This window comes from Zosterops lateralis (assembly GCF_965231275.1).
Source record: "Zosterops lateralis genome assembly, chromosome: 27".
Classification (NCBI taxonomy): Eukaryota; Metazoa; Chordata; class Aves; order Passeriformes; family Zosteropidae; genus Zosterops; species Zosterops lateralis.
Window position 1 is genome coordinate 2,126,849 of NC_139787.1, and position 24,571 is coordinate 2,151,419.

Sequence of the window (24,571 nt, forward strand, 5' to 3'; positions counted from 1 at the left end):
GGGCAGCTGCGGGTGCCGCCATGATGGGTGCGGGCAGATGCGCTGCGCATGCGCAGAGACGCGATGGCTGGAAATAGCTTGGTGCAAGGGCGCCGCCATATTTGATAAGGGACAGTGAGGCCGAAGAGAGGCGCCATCTTTGTTACGGGCTGAGGGGAGGCTGAGGACGGGGACAAGCGGCGACAGGGGTGGGGACAGAGGGGACAGGGGTGGGGACAGAGGGGACAGAGGTGGGGACAGAGGGGACAGGGATGGGGACAGAGGGGACAGGGGTGGGGACAGAGGGGACAGGGGTGGGGACATGTTGGTCACTGTTCAGGGACACCCACGGACCAGCACCATCCCGGGGGGCTGGACTGGGGATACCGGGACTGGGAGATGCTGGAACTGGGAATACTGGAGCTGAGGGACAGTGGAACTGGGAGATACTGGAACTGGAGCACACTGGAATTGGGAATACTGGGAATGCTAGAATTGGGAATCCTGGAGCTGGGGGACAGTAGAACTGGGAGATACTGGAGGACACTGAAGGAACTGGAGGACACTGGAACTAGAGTTTGATAAAACTGGGGATACTGGTGGAACTGGGAGATGCTGGGTCTGGGAGCTACTGGAAATGGGAGATGCTGGAGCTGAGGAATGCTGAAACTGGGAGTTACTGGAACTGGGGATATTGGGGATGCTGGAACTGGGGGATACTGGAATTTGGGATGCTGGAACTGGGAGTTGCTGGAACTGGGAGTTACTGGAACTGGGAGTTACTGGAACTGGGGATACTGGAGTTGGGGCCATGCTGGGTGGCCCTGGGTCCCATCCCACAGCCTGTCCCAGTATGACCAGTGCACACTGGTGTGCCAGTGCCAGCCTCTGGGCCACTGGGCTGTGGGGCAGCCGTGGGTGGGTGTTGCCATGTCCCTGTGTCCCCATGTCCCTCATGTCCATCTGTCCCCATGTCCCTCTGTCCCCATGTCTGTCCTTCATGTCCCCATGTCCCTGTTCTCTATCTCCATATCTCAGTGTCCCTGTGCTCTGTGTCCTCATGTCCCCTCTGTCCCCATGTCCTCCATGTCCCTGTGTCTGTATGTCCCTCTGTGCCATGTTCCTGTGCTGTATCCCCATGTCTCTGTGTCCCCTTTTCCTCATGTCCTTCATGTCCTCCATGTCCCTGTTTCCTCGTGTCCCCATGTCCTTTCTGTCCCTGTGTCCTCACGTCTCCATGTCCCCACATCCCTGTGTCCCTATGTCCTCATGTCCCTGGTGTCCTTGTGTCCCCATGTCACCATGTCCTTCATGTCCCTGTGTCTCCATGTCCTTCATGTCCCCATGCCCCTGTTCCCACCTATCTCCATATCTCCCTGTCCCTCTGTCCCTTGTCCCCATATCCTCTCTTCCCCATGTCCTCCATGTCTCTGTGTCCCAATATCTCCATGTCCCCATATCTTCGTGTCCCATTTTCCTCATGTCCCCATGTCCCAATATTCCCATGTCCCAATGTCCCTGTTTCCTCATGTCCCCATGTCCTTTCTGTCCCTGTGTCCTCAGGTCTCCATGTCCCCACATCCCTGTGTCCCTCTGTCCTCATGTCCCCATGTCCCTATGTCCTCATGTCCCTTGGTCCCCATGTCCTTCATGTCCCCATGTCCTTCATGTCCCCATGACCCATTGTCCTCATTGTCCCCGTTGTCCCCATGTCCTCATGTCCCTGTGTCCCCATGTCTCCATGCCCCCTTCTCTTTGTGTCCATCATGTCCCCATGTCCTCAGGTCTCTGTGTCCCTTCATCCCTGTGTCCTGATGTCCCCATGTCCCCTTGTCCCCATGTCCCCCTGTCCCAGTCTTGTGTCCCTATGTCCCCATGTCCCTCTGTCCCCAACTCTCTGTGTCCCCTGTCCCTGTGTCCCTATGGCTCCATCTCTCAGTCTTGTGTCCCCGTGTCCCTCTGTCCCCATATCTTGGTGTCCCCATGTCCCTGTGATCCCAAATCCCTGTGTCTTGTATCCCCATGTCCCTGTGTCCCCGTGTCCCCGTGTCCCTGTGTCCCCAAATCGCGTGTCCCCCTGTCCCCAAATCCTGTGTCCCCAAATCCCCGTGTCCCTATGTCCACATGTCCCTCTGTCTGTCCTCCTGTCCCTGTGACCCCAAATCCCCGTGTCCTGTATCCCCATGTCCCCCTGTCCCCCCTGTCTCTGTGTCCCCATGTCCCCAAATCCCCATGTCCCTGTGTCCACATGTCCCCATATCTCAGTGCCCCTGAGTCCTTCTGTCCCCATGTCCTTCTGTCTGTCCTCCTGTCCCTGTGTCCCCATGTCCCTGTGTCCCCATGTCCCTATGCCCATGTCCCCCTGTCCTCCCTGTCCCTGTGTCCCCAAATCCCCGTGCCCCTATGCCCACATGTCCCCGTGTCTCAGTGTCCCTGAGTCCCTCTGTCCCCAAGTCCCTCTGTCCCCATGTCCTGGTGTCCCCCTGTCTCTGTGTCCCCATACCTCCATGTCCCCTCATCCCCTGAGGTGTCACCACCGCCATTGAGGCCGCTGTCCCCTCCCCTGTCCCTGCTCAATGAGGGGCATGTCCTGGTCCCCTCCCTGTCCCCGAGGGTGAAGGGACACGTTCCCCCCCCGCCCAGGGTGCCACCAGCACCCCAAAAATGTCCCCAGCTCGGCCCTGGTGGGATTTAGTGGGGACACCAGGGGACCCCAGAGCGGCAAGGGACACTGGAGCCCACGGGGACAGGGGGTCAAGGGGCTCCCAGGGGGACACACACGTGGCCGGGGAGGGACATGGGAGGTGGCAGGGACACCCCCGGGATGGGGACACAGGGACATGGGGACCCCAGAGGGGCAGAGGAGACACACTGTGACCAGTGGTGACACTTGACCACGGGGGGGGGAACACAGAGGTGACACGGCCGCCCTGGGGACAAATACACGTGGCCAGGGGTGACACAGGTGACCGGGAGGGGACACAGAGGTGACACGGCCCCCTTGGGGACAAGGACACGTGGCCAGGAAGGGACACAGGTGACCGGGAGGGGACACAGAGGTGACACGGCCCCCTTGGGGACAAGGACACGTGGCCAGGAAGGGACACAGGTGACCAGGAGGGGACAGAGAGGTCACACGGTCCCCTCGGGGACAAGGACACGTGGCCAGGAGGGGACACAGGTGACCGGGAGGGGACACAGAGGTGACACGGCCCCCTTGGGGACAAGGACACGTGGCCAGGAGGGGACACAGGTGACCAGGAGGGGACAGAGAGGTCACACGGTCCCCTCAGGGACAAGGACACGTGGCCAGGAGGGGACACAGGTGACCGGGAGGGGACACAGAGGTCACACGGTCCCCTCAGGGACAAGGACACGTGGCCAGGAAGGGACACAGGTGACCAGGAGGGGACAGAGAGGTCACACGGTCCCCTCAGGGACAAGGACACGTGGCCAGGAGGGGACACAGGTGACCAGGAGGGGACAGAGAGGTCACACGGTCCCCTCAGGGACAAGGACACGTGGCCAGGAGGGGACACAGGTGACCGGGAAGGGACACAGAGGTGACATGGACCCCTTGGGGACAAGGACACGTGGCCAGGAGGGGACACAGAGGTGACACGGCCGCCCTGGGGACAAGGACACGTGACCAGGAGGGGACACAAAGGTCACACGGTCTCTTTGGGGACAAGGACACGTGGCCGAGGGTGACACACGTGGCGCGGACACGCCCCGCCAATCCCGAGCCCCGCCTCCTCTCCACGCCCAATCACATCGAGTCAGTTTTGTGACGTCATACAAGAGATGAGGAAATCCTGGGAAGGGGGCGTGGCCACAGCGGGCGCCGTCGCCGTGGCAACCGCGTTTGGCCACGCTCCCTCAGGCCGGGACCGGCACAGACCACGCCCCCCTCCGCCCCCCGGGGCTCTCCCGGGTCATTGCGGGCCCCGCGCCCCGCCCGGGGCTCACCGAGCGCCCCCTGCGCCCCCCGGGACCCCTCAGGGACCCCCCTGGATCCCCCAGCCTCCCCCGCCCGCCCGGTCCGACCGGAGCCTGACCCCGCCGCGGCCCCGCCCCGTGACGTCATCACGCCGCGCCCCCCGCTCCAAGATGGCGGCGGCCGGGCGGGGCTGAGCCGGGCCCAGGCAGGTACCGGGGCCGGGAGCGGAGCGGGGCCGGATCCGGGCCGGGACCGGGGCACGGGGAGAACCGGGGGCTCGGGGAGCGGCTGCCCGGAGCGGGGAGGCGCGGCCGGGGAGACCGAACCGGGGCGGGACCGGGGCCTGGGGGGCCGGAGCGGCGGGGGGAGCCGGCAGTACCGGGGCTGGGAGGAGCCGGGGAGGGAGAGCGGGACCGGGGCCGGATTGGGCTGAGCCGGGAGCGGGGACCGGGAAACGGGGCAGGAACAGGGAGCGGGGGCGGTACCGGAGACCCAACCGGGGCCGCTCCATCTCCATCCCGCCCCTCTATCCCACAGCCCCGCGATGCTGCCCGGTGCCCCCGCCAGGCTGCCCGGGGCCGCTCCCCGGTGACTCGGGGCGGTTCTCCGGTAACCCCGGTAGCCCCGGGCCGTTCCCGGTAGCCCCGGGCCGTCCCCGCCATGCTGCGGCGGCTGCTGGAGCGGCCGTGCTCGCTGGCGCTGCTGGTCGGGTGCCAGTTCGCCTTCGTGGCCTATTTCTCGCTGGGCGGGTTCCGGAACCTGACGGCGCTGCTGGGCCGCCCCGCCGGGCCCGCCGTGGACTATTCCCGGACACACGACGTGTACGCCAACCTGTCCCGCCTGGGAACCGCGCCCGGACCGGCCCCCGACCCCGACAGGCCCCTGCCCTTCTGCCCCGAGAGATCGCCCTTCCTCGGTCAGACACACACCGGGGACAACGGGAATGGGAACCGGGAGAGCGGGAGGGGAACCGGGAGGGAAACCGGGACTAGGAACGAGGAGAGCCGGGACGGGAACCAGGAGGCAAATGGGGAGAACCGGGACTGGGGACGGGAGAGTCGGGACTGGGAACCGAGACTGGGAAACGGGGACTGGGAACGAGGAGGGGAACCGGGACTGGGACCGGGAGGGAAATGAGGAAAACCGGGAGAGCCGAGACTGGGAACCGGGAGAGGAACCGGGACTGGGAACGGGGAGAGCGGGAGGGGAAAGAGTAGAGCGAGGACAAGAACCGGGACGGGAACGGGGAAAACCAGAATGGGAACGGGGAGAGCGGGACTGGGAACCGGGACGGGAACCGCGAGGGAAATGGGCAAAACAGGGACAGGAACCGGGAGCGGAGCGGGAACCGGGACTGGGAACCGAGAGAGCGGGGAGGGAACGGGGAGAGCTGGGACTGAGAACAGGGAGGGGAACTGGGAGGGAAATGGGGGGAACCGGGATGAGAACGGGGAAAACCGAGACAGGAACGGGGAGAGTCCGGACTGGGAACCGGGACAGGAACCGGGAAGGGAATGGGGAGAGCCGGGAGAAGGAACGGGGGAAACCAGGACGGGAACGGGAAAAGTCGGGACAGGAACCGGGAGGGGAATGGGGAGAGCGGGAGGGGAACGGGGACTGGAACCGAGACAGGAACCGGGATGAGAACGGGGAAACCGAGACAGGAACGGGGAGAACCGGGACTGGGACGGGAATGGGGAGAGCCGGGACGGGAACGGGAGGAGAACCGGGAGGGAAATGGGGAGAACCGGGACAGGAACTGGGACGGGGAGAGTCGAGACGGGACTGGGAGAACCGGCATGGGAACGGGGAGAACGGAGAGCCCCGGGGAGGGAACCGGGGCGGGAGGAGGAACCGGAGACCCCCGGTGGGGGAAAAAACCCGAGACCCCCGAGGGGAGAAACCGGAGACCCCCGGGAGGAACCGGGGACGGGGGTGGGAACCGGAGACCCCCGGGAGGAAAAAATTTAAAAATTGTCCCCCACCCCGGTAAAGAACCGGAGACCCCCCGGGAGGGGGCGGGACCGGGATGCGACCCCGCCCATGGGGGCGGAGCCGGGCCAGCCCCGCCCAGCGCTCACCGGGCCGGTGTGACCGGTTCTGTTCTGTTCTGTTCTCCCGGTGACCCCCCGGGCGTGGGGAGGAAATGGGGAGGGGCTGTCCCGGTTTGGGATGGGGACAAACCCTGGGACGGGGAGGGGACACGCCCCGGGGCTGTCCCGGTTTGGGATGGGGACAAACCCTGGGACAGGGAGGGGACACGCCCCGGGGCTGTCCCGGTTTGGGATGGGGACAAACTCCTGGGACACCCAGTTTGGGACAGGCTGGGGGACAAATCCCTGAGACTCCCAGTTTGGGACTGGGGGGACAAACACAGCCCAGTCTGGGACAGGGGGACAAACCCTTGTGGGACCCCCAGTTTGGGACAGAATGGGGACACACCCAGCCCAGTTTGGGACTGGGAGACAAATCCCTGGGACCCCTAAATTGGGATTGGGGGGACAAAGCCAGCCCAGTTTGGGACTGGGGACACACCCCTGGCATCCCCAGTTTGGGATTGGGGGGACAAATCCCTGGGACCCCCAGTTTGGGACAGGGTGGGGACACACCCAGCCCAGTTTGGGACAGGGGGACAAACCCCTGGCCCCCCCAGTTTGGGATAGGCTGGTGCCACCCCATGTCCCCTGAGGTGTCACCCCATGTCCCTGTGTTCCCTGAGGTGTCCCCAATGTCCCCTGTCCCACAGTGGGCCCGTTGACGGTGTCCCCAGTGTCCCTCCATTGTCCCCAATGTCCCGCAGTGGGCCCGCTGACGGTGTCACACTGAGGTGTCCCCATGTCCCCAATGTCCCCATGTCCCAGCAGTGTCCCCATTGGGCCCATTGCCCCACTGTGGGCCCGCTGGCGGTGTCCCCTCGGTGTCCCCCTGTCCCACAGTAGGCCCGCTGATGGTGTCCCCAGTGTCCCCAATGCAACATCCCCAATGTCCCCATTGTCCCCACAGTGGGCCTGCTAACAGTGTCACCCTGAGGTGTCCCCATGTCCCAGCAGTGGGCCCGCTGACGGTGTCCCCAATATCCCCAGTGTCCCCAATGTCCCCATTGTCCCCACAGTGGGCCCGCTGACGGTGTCCCCTCGGTGTCCCCCTGTCCCACAGTAGGCCCGCTGACGGTGTCCCCTTAGTGTCCTCATTGTCCCCATGTCCCCTGAGGTGTCCCCATGTCCCACAGTGGGCCCGCTGACGGTGTCACACTGAGGTGTCCCCAGTGTCCCCAACATCCCCATTGTCCCCACAGTGGGCCCGCTGATGGTGTCACACTGAGGTGTCCCCAATGTCCCCAATGTCCCACAGTGGGCCCGCTGACGGTGTCCCCAATGTCCCCTGTCCCTGCAGTGGGCCTGCTGACGGTGTCCCCTCGGTGTCCCCATTGTCCCCTGTCCCGCGGTGGGCCCACTGACGGTGTCCCCATTGTCCCCTGTCCCGCGGTGGGCCCGCTGACGGTGTCCCCAATGTCCCCTGTCCCGCAGTGGGCCCGCTGGCGGTGTCCCCATTGTCCCCACAGTGTCCCCAATGTCCCCAGTCCAATGTCCCCAATGTCCCTGCAGTGGGCCTGCTAACAGTGTCACCCTGAGGTGTCCCCATGTCCCAGCAGTGGGCCCGCTGACAGTGTCCCCAATATCCCCAGTGTCCCCAATGTCCCCATTGTCCCCACAGTGGGCCCGCTGACGGTGTCCCCTCGGTGTCCCCCTGTCCCACAGTAGGCCCACTGACGGTGTCCCCTTAGTGTCCCCATTGTCCCCATGTCCCCTGAGGTGTCCCCATGTCCCACAGTGGGCCCGCTGACGGTGTCACACTGAGGTGTCCCCAGTGTCCCCAACATCCCCATTGTCCCCACAGTGGGCCCGCTGATGGTGTCACACTGAGGTGTCCCCAGTGTCCCCAATGTCCCACAGTGGGCCTGCTGACGGGGTCACACTGAGGTGTCCCCAATGTCCCCAATGTCCCACAGTGGGCCCGCTGACGGTGTCCCCAATGTCCCCTGTCCCTGCAGTGGGCCTGCTGACGGTGTCCCCTCGGTGTCCCCATTGTCCCCTGTCCCGCGGTGGGCCCGCTGAGGGTGTCCCCAATGTCCCCGCAGTGGGCCCGCTGGCGGTGTCCCCATTGTCCCCACAGTGTCCCCAATGTCCCCAATCCAATGTCCCCAATGTCCCTGCAGTGGGCCCGCTGACGGTGTCCCCAATGTCCCCATTGTCCCCACAGTGTCCCCAATGTCCCCAATCCAATGTCCCCAATGTCCCTGCAGTGGGCCTGCTGACGGTGTCCCCAATGTCCCCATTGTCCCCACAGTGTCCCCAATGTCCCCAATCCAATGTCCCCTGTCCCGCAGTGGGCCCGCTGACGGTGTCCCCACTGTCCCCTGTCCCGCAGTGGGCCCACTGACGGTGTCCCCATTGTCCCCTGTCCCGCAGTGGGCCCGCTGACGGTGTCCCCACTGTCCCCTGTCCCGCAGTGGGCCCACTGACGGTGTCCCCATTGTCCCCTGTCCCGCAGTGGGCCCGCTGACGGTGTCCCCACTGTCCCCTGTCCCGCAGTGGGCCCGCTGACGGTGTCCCCACTGTCCCCTGTCCCGCAGTGGGCCCGCTGACGGTGTCCCCACTGTCCCCTGTCCCGCAGTGGGCCCACTGACGGTGTCCTTTGCCCGGGTGCCGACACTGGAGCAGATCCAGGCCAAGAACCCGGGGGTGGGTGTGGGGGGCCGGTACCGCCCCCCGCTGTGCGAGGCCAGGTCCAGGACGGCCGTCATTGTCCCCCACCGCAACCGCGAGAGCCACCTGGGCCACCTGCTCTACCACCTGCACCCCTTCCTGCAGCGCCAGCAGCTGCACTACGGCATCTACGTCGTGCACCAGGTGGGTCTCCAGGGGGGCTGGGGGTCCCCAGCGTGGTTTGAGGTGGTTTGGGGTGGTTTGAGGTGTCCCCAGGGTGGTTACGGGGTCCCCAAGATGATTTGAGGGGCCCCCAGGGTGGTTTGAGGGATCTTCAGTGAAACTTGGGGTAGTGTGTGATGTCCCCAGGGTGGTTTGAGGGGTCCCCAGGGAGGGTTTAGGGGTCCTCAGTGGAATTTGAGGCCTTTTGAGGCCAGGGTGGTTTGAGAGGCCCCCAGGGGGGTTTGAGGTGTCCCCAGGGTGGTTAGAGGGTCTCCAGAATGGTTTGAGGGGTCCCCAGGGAGGGTTTGGGGGTCCTCAGCGGAATTTGAGGCCTTTTGGGGAGGTCCCCAGGGGAGTTTGAGGGGTCCCCAGGGTGGTTTGAGAGGCCCCCAGGGGGGTTCGGGGGTCCCCAGGGAGTGTTGAGGGATCCCATGGAGGGTTTGAGGTGCTTTGGGGGGTCCCCAGGGAGATTTGAGGGGTCCCTGAGGTGATTTGAAGGAGTTTGGGGGGTCTCGAGCAAGGTTTGGGGGGTCCCAGGGAGGTTGGGGTGGCCCCAGGGAGAGTAGGGGGGGGTCTCCAGGATGGTTTGAGGGGGTTTTGGGGGTCCCTAGGGAGGGTTTGAAGGGGTTTGGAGGGTCCCAGGGAGGTTTGAGGGGTCTTCAGGGTGGTTTGGGGCCCCCCCAGGATGGTTTGAGGGTCCCCAGGGAGGGTTTGAAGGGGTCTGGGGGGTCCCCAGGGTGGTTTGAGGGTCCTTGGGGAGGTTTGGGGGGTCCCCAGTGCTTCCAGTCCCTGTCCCACCTCCCCAGGCTGGGAATTCTGTGCGGAACCGGGTGAAGCTGCTGAATGTGGGGGTTCAGGGATGGTGTGGAGGATTCCCAGGATATTTTGGGGTGTCCCTGGGATATTTTGGGGTGTTCCCGGGGTGTTTTAGGGTCTCAAACCCCATTTCCCCTCCCCAGGCTGGGAACTCAATGTTTAACTGGGCCAAGCTGCTGAATGTGGGGGTTCAGTGGGGATGGTTCAGGGATGGTTTTTACAGGATCCCCGGGATATTTTGGGGTCTCCCCTGGAGGATTTGGGGTCTCTCAAACCCCAATTCCCCCCCTCCCAGGCCGGGAACTCCACGTTTAACCGTGCCAAGCTGCTGAACGTGGGGGTTCAGTGGGGATGGTGTGGAGGATCCCCGGGATATTTTGGGGTCTCCCCTGGATATTTTGGGGTCTCCCCTGGATATTTTGGGGTGTCCCCAGGATATTTTGGGGTCTCTCAAACCCCATTCCCCCCCTCAGGCCGGGAACTCCACATTTAACCGGGCCAAGCTGCTGAACGTGGGGGTTCAGTGGGGATATTTTGGGGTGTCCCTGGGATATTTTGGGGTCTCCCCTGGAGGATTTGGGGTCTCTCAAACCCCATTTCCCCTCCCCAGGCCGGGAACTCCACATTTAACCGGGCCAAGCTGCTGAACGTGGGGGTGAAGGAGGCGCTCAAGGACGAGGACTGGGACTGCCTGTTCCTGCACGACGTGGACCTGATCCCTGAGAACGACCACAACCTGTACACCTGCGACCCCTGGAACCCCAAACACGCCTCCGTGGCCATGAACAAGTTCGGATACAGGTCTGGGGACACTGGGGACACCTGGGGACACCATGGGGACACTGGGAATGGCTGGGGACACACTGGGGTCACTGGGGACAGATGGAGACACCATGGGGACACACCTGGAACCCCAAACACGCCTCCGTGGCTATGAACAAGTTCGGATACAGGTCTGGGGACATTGGGGACACCTGGGGACAGCTGGGGTCATTGGCCATAGATGGGGACACACTGGGGACACACCTGCGACCCCTGGAACCCCAAACACGCCTCTGTGGCCATGAACAAGTTCGGATACAGGTCTGGTGACACTGTGGTGACCCTGGTGGCACCGTCCCTGTGTCCCCAGCCTGCCGTACCCGCAGTACTTTGAGGACACACCAGTGGCACTGGGCACACTCTGGGCACACTGGTGACTCTGGTGACACCCTGGTGACACTGTCCCTGTGTCCCCAGCCTGCTGTACCCACAGTACTTTGGGGACACTCTGGGCACACACTGAGCACACACTGGTGACACCCTGGTGACACTGTCTGTCCCTTTGTCCCCAGCCTACTGTACCGTCAGTACTGGGCACACACTGGTGACACTCTGGTGACCCTGGTGACACTGTCTGTCTGTCTGTCCCCAGCCTGCCATACCCGCAGTACTTCAGGGACACTGGTGACACTCTGGTGACATTGTCCCTTTGTCCCCAGCCTGCCATACCTACAGGGCATTGGGGACACTGGGCACACACTGGTGACACTGATGACACCCCGGTGACTCTGTCTGTCTGTCTGTCCATCCCCAGCCTGCCGTACCCACAGTACTTTGGGGACACTGGGCACACACTGAGCACACAGTGGGGACACTCTGGTGACACCCCGATGACATTGTCTGTCTGTCTGTCCCCAGCCTGCCGTACCCACAGTACTTTGGGGACACTGGGCACACACTGGGCACACACTGGTGACACCAGTGACACCCCGGTGACCCTGTCTGTCTGTCTGTCTGTCCCCAGCCTGCCGTACCCGCAGTACTTCGGGGACACCAGGCGCACAGTGAGCACACACTGGTGACACTCTGGTGACACCCCGATGACATTGTCTGTCTGTCTGTCCCCAGCCTGCCGTACCCGCAGTACTTTGGGGACACTGGGCACACACTGAGCACACAGTGGGGACACTCTGGTGACGCTGATGACACTGTCTGTCTGTCTGTCCCCAGCCTGCCGTACCCGCAGTACTTCGGGGGGGTCTCGGCGCTGACCCCCGACCAGTACATGAAGATCAACGGGTTCCCCAACGAGTACTGGGGATGGGGCGGGGAGGACGACGACATCGCCACCAGGTACGGCTGGGGACACCTGGGGACGGCCTGGGGACACGTGGGGATGGCCTGGGGACAGCTTGGGGACAGACAGGACTGGGGCTGGGGCAGCAAGGATGACAACATCGCCACCAGGTACGGCTGGGGACACACCTGGGGACATTGGGGACACCTGGGGATGGCCTGGGGACACCCCTGGGGACAGACAGGACTGGGCTGGGGCAGCGAGGATGACAACATCGCCACCAGGTACGGCTGGGGACACACCTGGGGACAGCTTGGGGACACCTGGGGATGGCCTGGGGACAGACAGGGCTGGGGCTGGGGCGGCGAGGACGACGACATCGCCACCAGGTACGGCTGGGGACACACCTGGGGACGGCCTGGGGACACCTGGGGACAAACAGTACTGGGGCTGGGGCGGTGAGGACAACAACATTGCCACCAGGTACGTGGGGACACACCTGGGGATGGCCTGGGGACAGCCTGGGGACACCTGGACACATCTGGGGACAGCCTGGGGATACCCCTGGGGACAGCAAGGGCTGGGGCTGGGGTGGCTAGGATGATAACATCGCCTCCAGGTACATGGGGACACCTAGGGACACCTGGGGACACTGCCAGTGAAGGGGTGGCATCTGGGGGTGTGTCCACCCAGCTGCAGGGGACACAAGAGGTGTCCTTGTCACACTGTGGAGGACAGGGTGTGTGACATTGCCTTGGAGGGAACACTAGGGGTGTCCTGTCACCTCAGGGAGGACATGGGGGGTATCCTTGTCACACTGGGGGGGACATGGGGAGTGTGACATTGCCTTGGTGCCCATGATGTCGCTGCTTGGGGACCCACGGGGGGTGTCCCATCACCCTGAGGGCCACCCCAGCAGTGTCCCCTGTCCCCATGTTTGGGTCCCTTGTGATGATGTCACTGCTTGGGGACACAGGAGCTGTCTCACCACTCCACTGCCACCCCGGCAGTGTCCCCTGTCCCCGCAGGGTGCGCCTGGCCGGGATGAAGATCTCCCGGTGGTGTCCCCATTGTCCCCGCAGTGTCCCTGCAGTGTCCCCTGTCCCCAGCAGTGTCCCCATTGTCCCCGCAAGGTGCACCTGGCCGGGATGAAGATCTCCCGGGCAGTGTCCCCATTGTCCCCGCAGTGTCCCCGCAGTGTCCCCGCAGTGTCCCAGCAGTGTCCCCTGTCCCCAGCGGTGTCCCCTGTCCCCGCAGGGTGCGCCTGGCCGGGATGAAGATCTCCCGGGCAGTGTCCCCATTGTCCCCGCAGTGTCCCCTGTCCCCGCAGTGTCCCAGCAGTGTCCCCTGTCCCCGCAGGGTGCGCCTGGCCGGGATGAAGATCTCCCGCCCGCCCGTCTCCATCGGCCATTACAAGATGGTGAAACACAAGAGCGACAAAGGCAACGAGGAGAACCCGCACAGGTCTGGGGACACCTGAGGACAGCTCGGGGGATGGGGTGGGGACACTGCGGGGACAGCAGGGACAGTGGTGACACCTCAGTGACAATGCGGACAGAGTGGGGACACCCTGGTGCCAGCGGTGACACCCCGGGGATGGCGGGGGGGGGACACCTCGGGGACAACGGTGACACCCTGGTGACAGTGGGGACGGGGTGGTGACACCCTGGCGGCAGTGATGACACCCCGGGGACACCTCAGGGACAGTGGTGATGCTTTGGTGACAGTGGGGACAGGGCGATGACACCCCAGTGGCAGCAGCGACACTTCGGGGACACCCTGGTGACAGCCCAGTGACAGTGGTGACACCTTGGGGACACCCCAGTGCCAGCGGTGACACGCCAGTGCCAGCAGGGACGGGGTGGGGACACCTCAGAGACAGTGGGGACACCCTGGTGACATCCTGGTGACAGTGGGGATGGGGCGATGACACCCTGGTGCCAGTGGTGACACCGTAGTGGCAGCAGTGACACCCTGGTGACAGGGCAGGGACAGCAGTGACACCTCGGGGACAGGGCAGGGACACCCCAGTGCCAGCAGTGACACCTTGGGGACACCCCATGTGGCAGCAGTGACATCCTGGGGACAGCGGTGACACCTCGGGGACGGGGTGGGGACACCCCGGTGACATCCTGGTGACAGCGGAGATGGGGCGATGACACCCCAGTGCCAGCGGTGACACCTTGGGGACACCTCAGGGACAGCGGTGATGCTTCGGTGCAGTGGGGACAGGGTGGGGACACCTCAGGGAAAACGATGACACTCTGGGGACAGGGAGGTGACACCCCGATGCCAGCGGGGACACCCTGGTGACAGTGGGGACAGGGTGGTGACACGTCGGGGATGGGGTGGGGATACCTCAGGGACAATGGTGACACCCTGGTGACAGTGGGGATGGGGTGGGGACACCCTGGCGGGAGTGATGACACCCTGAGGACACCTTGGGGATGGGGTGATGATACCCTGGTGGCAGCAGTGACACCCCGGGGACACCCTGGGGACAGAGGTGACACCCCAGTGACACCTTAGGGACAGCAGTGACACCACCCTGGTGCCAGTGGTGACAACCTGAGGACAGGGTGGTGACCCTCCAGTGACACTCGGTGACACCCCGTCCCCCCAGGTTCGACCTGCTGGTGCGCACGCAGCGCTCGTGGACGCAGGACGGGATGAACTCGCTGACCTACGTCCTGCTGGCCAAGGAGCTGCGGCCGCTCTACACCAACCTGACCGTGGACATCGGCCGCGACCCCCGCGCCGCCCCCCGCGGCCCCCCGGGCTCCCCGCGCCGCCTGCGGGACGAGATGCTGCACAAACCGCCCCGTGAGGACCTGCCCGTGCCCCTGTCCCTGTCACTGTCCCTGTCCCTGTCACCTCCTCCGCCCCCGCCACGCTCGCCCGCGGCCGCTGGGAACGGCAGCGACACCCCGGGCCTGGGGACAGCGACAGGGGCACTGGGGACAGTGACCAGAGCCGTGGGGACAGAGCCCAGAGCCGTGGGGACAGCGACAGGGGCATTGGGGACAGAGCCCAAAGCCCTGGGGACAGAGCCCAGAGCTGTGGGGACAGAGCCACAGGCACTGGGGACACCACCCAGATCCGTGGGGACACAGCCACAAGCACTGGGGACACAGCCCCAGGCATTGGGGACAGAGCCCCAGGCATTGGGGACAGAGCCCAGAGCCGTGGGGACACAGCCACAGGCCATGGGGACAGCGAGGGTGGCACTGGAGGGCACAGGGACAGCGCATGGGGACAACCAGAGCGTGGCACAGGGACTCCCCTGACACCCCCCAAATTTCTTCCCCTCCCCCGGTGTGGACTCTGGGCTGGAGAGGGGACACAGGGGACAGTCAGCCCCGGGAGGGGACACAGGGGACAGTCCCAGGAGGGGACACAGGGGGCAGTCCCGGGGCTGGCCCCACCCCTCATCCCCCATCCCCAGGGGGGTTTTGGGGGTCCCCAAATCCGGCCCCGCGGGTATTTATTCTATTTATGAGCCACTCCCTGGACCTTTCTAAAGGAGTTTTTTTTCAATTAAAAAACAAAAATAAATTGTTTTGTCCTACACCGGTGACCCGAGGGGGACCCCGGGGTGCCCTGGGGGGGGTCAGGGCTCGGGGAGGGACCCCGGGGTGCCCTGGGGGGGGTCAGGGCTCGGGGAGGGACCCCGGGGTGTCCTGGGGGGGGGTCAGGACTCAGGGAGGGACCCCAACACCCTGCCCACGGCGGCCTTGGCGCTGGCGATGCAGTCGTTGACAGAGACCCCCGAGTAGGAGGCCCCGATGAGGGTCAGGGGCAGCTGCTGCTCCCCCAGAAACTTCTGGATGCGCTCTGGGGGGACAGGGACAGCGGCTGGGGACAGCCCCGGGGACAGGGGAGACCCTCGGGGGACAGGGCAGAGCCTGGGGACAAGGGACACCCTCGGGAACAGGGGAGAGCCCCAGGGGACAGCCCCAGGGGACAAGGGACGCCCAGGGGACACCCCCAGGGACAGTGGAGACCCCCAGGGGACAAGGGACACCCTCAGAGGAAAGGGACAGCCCCAGGGGATAGGGGACACCCCAAGGGACAGAGGAGATCACCAGGGACAGGAGACACCCCCACGGACAAGGGACACCCTCACGGACAGTGGAGACCCCCAGGGGACAGGGGACACCCCCAGGGGAAAGGGGACACCCTCAGGGGAAAGGGGACACCCTCGGGGACAGGGGACATCCCCAGGGGATAGGGGACACCCCAAGGGACAGGGGACACCCCCAGGGACAAGGGACATCCTCAGGGGAAAGGGGACACCCTCGGGGACAGGGAATACCCACAGGGGACACCCCAAGGGACAGGGGAGACCCCAGGGGACACCCCAAGGGACAGGGGACACCCAGGGGACCCCCTGCTCTCACCAAGGCGCTCCCAGTGTCCCAGCGTGTACTGGGGGATGCAGTCCTGGGGACAACGGGGGGGACAGGTGAGCCCCAGGAGCCCCCAGTGTCCCCGTGTACCCCTGTGTCCCCCCAGTGTCCACCCCTATGTCCCCCCCAGTGTCCCCATGTTCCCCTGGTGTCCCCATGTCCCCCCAGGAGCTCCTCCAGTGTCCCCATGTCCCCTCAGGAGCCCCCCAGTGTCCCCATGTCCCCTCATGTCCCCCCAGTGTCCCCATGTCCCCCCAGTGTCCCCATGTCCCCCCCCGGTGTCCCCATGTCCCCCACCTGCTGCACCCTGACCATGCTCCGGGTGGGGGTCCCGGCCAGCCCCAGGTGGTCCCTCACGGCCGCCCGGGCCCGGGACAGCAGCACCTCTGGGGACACCCCCGAGGGCTCCCCGAAACTCTGCCGGAACCAGGCCCCACCCAGCATCACCTGGGGACACAGAGAGATTGTCACACCCCCGTGTCACCTGGGGACACAGAGACATTGTCACCCCCCCGTGTCACCTGAGGACACAGAGACATTGTCACCCCCCTGTGTCACCTGGGGACACAGAGCAGGACTGTCACCATCCCTGTGTCACCTGGGGACACGGGCAGGTCACCAAAATCAGCCCTATCACCATCCCAGCATCACGTGGGGGCACAGAGACATTGTCACCCCCCCGTGTCACCTGGGGACACAACGTCACCTCTATCACACCCCCGGTGTCCCCAGTGTCACCCACTGTCAGCCCCCCAAAATCACCCCTGTCACACCCCCAGTGTCCCCAGTGTCCCCCCTCCCAGTGTCCCCAGTGCCACCCCCCACTGTCCCCAGTATCACCCTGTCACCCCCCAGTGTCACTTGACGTCAGCCCCCCCAAAATCACCCCCTGTCACCTCCTCCCGGTGTCCCCAGTGCCACCTGCTGGTGTCCCCAGTGTCCCCTCCCAGTGTCCCCAATGCCACCCCTCCTGCTGTCCCCAATGCCATCCCACGGTGTCCCCAGTGCCACCCACTGTGAGTCCTCCAGGATCACCCCTGTCACCCCTCCCAGTGTCCCCAGTGCCGCCCCCAGGTGTCCCCACTGCCACCCCTCAGTGTCCCCAATGTCCCCCCGCTGTCCCCAGTGTCTGCCTCAGTGTCCCCAATGTTCCCTCCCAGTGTCCCCTTCCTGTCCCCAATGTCCCCTCAGTGTCCCTGGTGTCCCCCCTCGGTGTCCCCAGTGTCCCCTCAGTGTCCCCAATGTCCCCCCTCAGTGTCCCCAATGACCCCCTGGTGTCCCCAGTGTCTGCCTCGGTGTCCCCAGTGTCCCCCCTCAGTGTCCCCAATGTTCCCTCCCAGTGTCCCCTTGCTGTCCCCAATGTCCCCTCAGTGTCCCTGGTGTCCCCCCTCGGTGTCCCCCATGTCCCCTCAGTGTCCCCAATGTCCCCCCTCAGTGTCCCCAATGACCCCCTGGTGTCCCCAGTGTCCCCCCTCAGTGTCCCCGGTGTCCCCCTCAGTGTCCCCAATGTTCCCTCCCAGTGTCCCCTTGCTGTCCCCAATGTCCCCTCAGTGTCCCCGGTGTCCCCCCTCGGTGTCCCCCATGTCCCCTACAGTGTCCCCGGTGTCCCCCCTTGGTGTCCCCCATGTCCCCTCAGTGTCCCCGGTGTCCCCCCTCGGTGTCCCCCATGTCCCCTCAGTGTCCCCGGTGTCACGCACCGTCAGGCGCACCGAGGGGCTCCCGCTGTTCCCGTCGTGCTCCGGGAACGCCACCGAGTCATAAACGATCCCCAGCAGGGCCGGGTCCTCCCACGAGGGCACCAGGTGACCGAACCCCTGGGGGGACACTGGGGGGTCACTCTGGGGCTGGGGACAGCCTGGGGTCACCCTGCGGCTTGGGGACAGCCTGGGGTCACCCCAGGGCCGGGTCCTCCCAGGAGGGCACCAGGTGACCGAACCCCTGGGGGGACACCGCGGGGTCATTCTGGGGCTGGGGACAGCCTGGGGTCACCCTGGGGCTAGGGACACCCCGGGGCTTGGGGACATCTCGGGGGACATTGGGGACCCCAGGGGGACATTGGGGACACCGGGAGGGGACAGCCTGGGGTCACCCTGGGGCTTGGGAACACTGTGGGGGACATGGGGACACCGCGGGGGAACAGCCTGGGGTCACCACAGGGGACACTGGGGACATCCCTGGGGGACAGTCTGGGGTCACCACAGGGGACATTGGGGACACGGCGGGGACAGGACTCACCGTGACGGGCAGTGTCACCCCCCGGTAGAGCAGGTTGACCACGGCCACGGTGGCGGCCGGAATGTCCTGGAGCTCCCGCGACAGAGGGGACAGCTCGGCTGGCAGGGCCCGTGCCAGGGCTGGGGACAGCAGGGGACAGTGAGGGGACAGTGAGGGGACAGTGAGGGGACAGTGAGGGGACAGCTCGGCTGGGAGGGCCCGTGCCAGGGCTGGGGACAGCAGGGGACAGTGAGGGGACAGTGAGGGGACAGTGAGGGGACAGCTCTGCTGGGAAGGCCCGTGCCAGGGCTGGGGACAGCAGGGGACAGTGAGGGGACAGTGAGGGGACAGTGAGGGGACAGCTCGGCTGGCAGGGCCCGTGCCAGGGCTGGGGACAGGAGGGGACAGGAAGGGGACAGTGAGGGGACAGTGAGGGGACAGCTCGGCTGGCAGGGCCCGTGCCAGGGCTGGGGACAGTGAGGGGACAGTGAGGGGACAGTGAGGGGACAGTGAGGGGACAGCTCGGCTGGGAGGGCCCGTGCCAGGGCTGGGGACAGCAGGGGACAGTGAGGGGACAGTGAGGGGACAGGGAGGGGACAGTGAGGGGACAGCTCGGCTGGGAGGGCCCGTGCCAGGGCTGGGGACAGCAGGGGACAGTGAGGGGACATCAGAGGGGACAGTGAGGGGACAGCTCGGCTGGGAGGGCCCGTGCCAGGGCTGGGGACAGGAGGGGACAGGAAGGGGACAGCTCTGCTGGCAGGGCCCGTGCCAGGGCTGGGGACAGCGAGAGGACAGTGAGGGGACATCAGAGGGGACAGTGAGGGACATCAGCGGGGACAGCACTGGGGACAGGGGACAGCGAGGACATCAGAGGGGACATCAAAGGGGACAGCACGGGGGCAGCATGGGGACATCAGCAGGGACAGTGCAGGGACATCAGCGAGGACATCAGCAGGGGGACATTAGCGGAGGGACACTGGGGACATTAGGAGGGGACACTGGGGACACTGGGGACATTAGGAGGGGACACTGGGGACACCGGGGGTGCAGACCCCCCGTACCTGCGGCCGGGAGGGCGCTGATCACGTGGTCAGCTGTGATGGACCCGCCCGGAAAGGTGAGCTGGGGAGACATGGGGACACCGCTGGGGACATGGGGACACCGCTGGGGAGACATGGGGACACCGCTGGGGAGACATGGGGACACCGCTGGGGACATGGGGACACCGCTGGGGACATGGGGACATCACTGGGGACATGGGGACACCGCTGGGGACATGGGGACATCACTGGGGACATGGGGACACCGCTGGGGAGACATGGGGACACCGCTGGGGAGACATGGGGACATCACTGGGGACATGGGGACACCGCTGGGGAGACATGGGGACACCGCTGGGGACATGGGAACACCGCTGGGGACATGGGGACATCGCTGGGGAGACATGGGGACACCGCTGGGGACATGGGGACACCGCTGGGGACAATGGGGATAATGGGGATGTGGGGACACTGGGAACAGTGAGGGCACTGGGGACACTGGGGAGAGACAGGACATGGGGACATGGGGGGCATTGGGAGCACTGGGGGACACTGGGGATACTGGGGAGGGGACTGGGGAGAGGATTGGGGACACTGGGGACACTGGGGACACTGGGACAATGGGGAGGGGACTGGGAGCACTGGGGAGGGGACAGAGGGGACTGGGGGACACTGAGGACACTGGGAAGGGATTGGGAGGCATTGGGGACACCAGGGACAATGGGGACATTGGGGACACTGGGAAGGAGACTGGGGACACTGGGGAGGGGATTGGGGGACACTGGGGACACTGGAAAGGGATCCAAGGGACACAAGGAAGGCACCCAAGGGACACTGCGAAGAGGACTGGGGGACCCAAGGGACACCAGAAAGGGACCCGGGGGACACTGGGGAGGGGACAGAGGGACCCGGGGGACACTGGGGACACTGTGGGGGGACACAGAGCCCCGCGGGACGGGGACAGGGAGCAGGACGATGACCCCGCGGGACACACGGGTGACACCGGGGTGACACTGGGAGCTGTCCCCACCTGCCATCGGCCCCGGCGGTGGCACAGGTGTGTCACGGGGGTGTCACAGCGCAGCTCCGCCCCCCGCGGGGACACAAAGGCCACCAAGGCCCGCGGCAGCGCCTCCATCCCCCCCCGCAGGGACCACTGGCTCCAGCGCTCGGCCCGTGCCCGGTGTGCCAGTGTCCCCTCCCTGCGGCTGCTGTCACCTGCGGGGACAATGGCACTGTGACACTGAACTGTCCCCAGCCCCGCCAGTGTCCCCTCCCTGCGGCTGCTGTCACCTGCGGGGACAATGACACTGTGACACTGAACTGTCCCCAGCCCCGCCAGTGTCCCCTCCCTGCGGCTGCTGTCACCTGCGGGGACAATGGCACTGTGACACTGAGCTGTCCCCTCCCTGCCAGTGTCCCCTCCCTGCGGCTGCTGTCACCTGCGGGGACAATGGCACTGTGACACTGAGCTGTCCCCTCCCTGCCGCTGTCACCTGTGGGGGCAGTGGCACCGTGACACTGAGCTGTCCCCTCCCTGCTGCCGCTGCTGTCACCTGCGGGGACAACGGAAAGGTGGGGATGTCCCTGAGGTGTCCCCAAATCAGGGATGTCCCCTGGATGCCAGTGCCAGCCCAGCAGTGTCCCCAGGGTGTCCCCACTGTGTTCCAGGGCCATCCCCAGCAGTGTCCCCAATGTCCCCACCGTGTCCCAGGGCCATCCCCAGCAGTGTCCCCAATGTCCCAGCAGTGTCCCCAATGTCCCCACCATGTCCCAGGGCCATCCCCAGCAGTGTCCCCAATGTCCCCACCGTGTCCCAGGGCCATCCCCAGCAGTGTCCCCAATGTCCCCAATGTCCCCACCGTGTCCCAGGGCCATCCCCAGCAGTGTCCCCAATGTCCCCAGCAGTGTCCCCAGTGTCCCCACCGTGTCCCAGGGCCATCCCCAGCAGTGTCCCCAATGTCCCCAGCAGTGTCCCCAATGTCCCCACCGTGTCCCAGGGCCATCCCCAGCAGTGTCCCCAATGTCCCCAGTGTCCCCACCGTGTCCCAGGGCCATCCCCAGCAGTGTCCCCAGTGTCCCCAGTGTCCCCACCGTGTCCCAGGGCCATCCCCAGCAGTGTCCCCAATGTCCCCACCGTGTCCCAGGGCCATCCCCAGCAGTGTCCCCAATGTCCCCAGTGTCCCCACCGTGTCCCAGGGCCATCCCCAGCAGTGTCCCCAATGTCCCCAGTGTCCCCACCGTGTCCCAGGGCCATCCCCAGCAGGACGGAGCCGCGGCGTCGCTCGGCCCAGAACAGGGCGGGGAAACAGGAGCGGACACTGAGGACACGACTGTCCCCAGCAAAGACACCCCTGCACAGGCTGTCCACGGCCACCTCGGCCACCTGTGGGGACATGGGGACAGTGACACACTGAGGACACCCCTGCACAGGCTGTCCACGGCCACCTCGGCCACCTGTGGGGACATGGGGACAGTGACACACTGAGGACACCCCTGCACAGGCTGTCCACGGCCACCTCGGCCACCTGTGGGGACAGGACAGTGACACACTGAGGACACCCCTGCACAGGCTGTCCACGGCCACCTCGGCCACCTGTGGGGACAGGGACATTGACAGGGACACAAGGACAGTGACAGCAATGGGGACAGCCACAGCCAGTGTGAGGATGCTAATGGGGACAGTGACAGAGACAGGGACAGCAATGGGGACAGGGACAGTGATGGGAACAGTGACAGGGACGGTGACATGGATAGCAGGGACAGTGAGGACAGCAATGAGGACAGCAGGGACAGTGACAGGGACAGCAGGGACAATGACAGGGACAGTGATGGGGACAGTGACAAGGACAGTGACAAGGACAGTAACAGCAGTGGAGACAGCAGGGACAGTGACAGGGATAGTGGGGACAGTGACAAGGACAATGAGGACAGCAGGGACAACGACAGGGACAATGATGAGGACAGTGACAAGGACAATGGGGACAGTGCCAGCAGGACCCCACCCACCCCAGGGAGGCCCCGATAAGGCCGGGCGGGGCTTTGGGGCGAATTATCAGGGTCTGAGGGGTTATCTGGGCTTTGGGGTGGGGTTATGGGGCTTTGGGGTGAGTTATCGGGGTCTGGGGTGGGGTCATGGGGGCTGTGGGGGATTATCAGGGTTCTGGGGGGTTCTGGAGGGGTTTATCAGGATCTTGGGGTAGTTATGGGGATTTTTGGGGCAGTTCTGGAGATTTTGGGGGCTTTATCAGGGTTTTTGGGGTGGTTATAGGATTTCTGGGTGGTTCACAGCATCTCTGGGTGGTTCTGGCTATTTTTGGGGGTGTTTATGGGTATTTCTGGGGGTGGTTATGGGGATTTTGGTGTGTTTATGGGATTTTGGGGGTGGTTTGGGGATTTTGGTGTCTTTATGGGGATTTTGGGGTGTTTATGGGGTTTCTGGGGTCAGTTTGGGGGCTTTGGGGTGTTTATCAGGGTTTTTGGGGGGTGGTTCTGAGGTTTTTGGGAATGTTTATGGGGATTTTGGAGGGTTTATCAGGGTTTTTGGGGTCGGATTGGGGGTTTTTGGGGCCGGTTTGGGGGTTTTTGGGGTTGGTTTGGGGGTTTTTGGGGTGCTTATGGGGATATTGGGGTGGTTATGGGATTTTTGAAGGTGGTTCTGGGGGTTTGGGGGTGTGTTTATGGGGATATTGGGGTGTTTATGGTATTTTTGGGGTCGGTTTGGGGATTTTTGGGGTCGGTTTGGGGTTTTGGGGCTGGGTTTGGGGTTTAGGGCCCCCTGCCCTGACCCACCTCGCGGCCGAAGCGGCGCTGGGCGAAGGCGTGGGCGCTCTCGTCTGGCCCCGACCCCGCCGGGGTCAGCAGGTCCTGCAGCCCAGCCCAGAGCAGGGCCCGGGAGAACGGGGGGACAGCCCGGAGTAAACCCCTGGGGACACAGGGGACATTGGGGACAGCCCCTGGGGACACAGGAGACATTGGGGACAGCCCCTGGGGACAGCCCAGAGCAGCCCCTGGGGACACTGGGGACACAGGGGACAGGGGACACCAGAGTCAGCCCAGACCAGAGCAGGGCCCGGGAGAACGGGGGGACAGCCTGCAGCAGGCCCCTGGGGACAGCAGGGGACATTGGGGACAGCCCCTGGGGACACTGGGACCGGTGTCACCCACCGCAGGCCCTGGGGCAGGGGGAGGTGACATTGGGGACACGGGGAGGTGACACAGAGGACAGGAGGTGACACTGGGGACAGGGACAGGGTCACCCACTGCAGGCCCTGGGGCAGGGGGAGGTGACATTGGGGACAGGGGACAGGGTCACCCACCGCAGGCCCTGGGGCAGGGGGTGACATTGGGGACACAGGGAGGTGACACAGGGGACAGGGTCACCCACCGCAGGCCCTGGGGCAGGGGGAGGTGACACTGGGACACGGGGAGGTGACCCAGGGGACAGGAGGTGACACAGGGGACAGGGACAGGGTCACCCATCACAGGCCCTGGGGCAGGGGGAGGTGACACTGGGGACACGGGGAGGTGACACAGGGGACAGGGACAGGGTCACCCACCGCAGGCCCTGGGGCAGGGGGTGCAGGGCCCCCCCCAGGTAGAGGAAGCGGTTCCGGGACGCCGGGTGGTCCCCGGGGACAGCGAGGATGTCACCGGCCAGCCCCAGCTCGGACACCTGTGGGGACACAGGGGACACCAGGACAGACCCCGGGATCACACAGAGACCCCAAAATCCACCCAGGGACCCCCAGAATCCACACAGAGACCTCAGAACTCCAAGAGAGCTCCCCACAAACCTCAGCCCCACAGGGACCCCTCTGACCTCCCAAACCCACTAAACCCCACTGGGGGTCCCCCCAAACCCCCTCCAGCCCCCCAGAGACCCCTCTGACCCCCCAAACCCAGCCCAGGAGCCCCCAAACCCCGCCAGCCTCCTCTGTCCCTCCAAACCCCACCCCAGAAATGCCCCAGGCCCCCCATATCCCACCCCAGGACCCCCCACAAACCCCAAGGACACCTCAACGCCCCCCAGGAACCCCCAAGACCCCCCCAGGGACCCCCCAGACCCTTCTGTCCCCCCAGATCCACCCCAGAGACCCCCCGAGACACCCCAAACCCACCCCAGGGACCCCCCAAAACCCCCAAACCCCACCCTGGGAACCCATCTGTCCCCCCAAACCCACCCC

At 65.1% G+C, this 24,571-nt stretch overlaps 2 protein-coding genes across 2 annotated transcripts in view; one reads left to right on the plus strand and one right to left on the minus strand.

Annotated features, from left to right (window-relative positions):
• Positions 1 to 4,365: 4,365 nt before the first annotated feature.
• On the plus strand, positions 4,366 to 15,263 carry B4GALT3 (beta-1,4-galactosyltransferase 3). Its single transcript, XM_083878960.1, has 6 exons — positions 4,366 to 4,835; positions 8,594 to 8,829; positions 10,274 to 10,464; positions 11,656 to 11,778; positions 13,082 to 13,186; positions 14,346 to 15,263. Exons 1-6 carry the CDS (start codon positions 4,580 to 4,582, stop codon positions 15,007 to 15,009), a joined length of 1,575 nt encoding a protein of 524 aa, XP_083735086.1. The 5' UTR covers positions 4,366 to 4,579; the 3' UTR covers positions 15,010 to 15,263.
• A 35-nt stretch (positions 15,264 to 15,298) lies between these two features.
• PPOX (protoporphyrinogen oxidase) overlaps positions 15,299 to 24,571 on the minus strand; it is a gene marked incomplete at its 5' end in the record, with an annotated part of 10,133 nt that continues 860 nt past the window's right edge. Inside the window, 12 exons of the mRNA XM_083878850.1 lie at positions 15,299 to 15,378; positions 15,421 to 15,556; positions 16,123 to 16,165; positions 16,429 to 16,578; positions 17,829 to 17,945; positions 18,367 to 18,485; positions 19,407 to 19,467; positions 20,416 to 20,603; positions 20,882 to 20,941; positions 21,627 to 21,771; positions 23,178 to 23,310; positions 23,945 to 24,207. Of these exons, the coding sequence (XP_083734976.1) occupies positions 15,333 to 15,378; positions 15,421 to 15,556; positions 16,123 to 16,165; positions 16,429 to 16,578; positions 17,829 to 17,945; positions 18,367 to 18,485; positions 19,407 to 19,467; positions 20,416 to 20,603; positions 20,882 to 20,941; positions 21,627 to 21,771; positions 23,178 to 23,310; positions 23,945 to 24,207 (1,461 nt within the window). The 3' untranslated portion in view covers positions 15,299 to 15,332. The remainder of the gene's footprint in view (positions 15,379 to 15,420; positions 15,557 to 16,122; positions 16,166 to 16,428; positions 16,579 to 17,828; positions 17,946 to 18,366; positions 18,486 to 19,406; positions 19,468 to 20,415; positions 20,604 to 20,881; positions 20,942 to 21,626; positions 21,772 to 23,177; positions 23,311 to 23,944; positions 24,208 to 24,571) is intronic.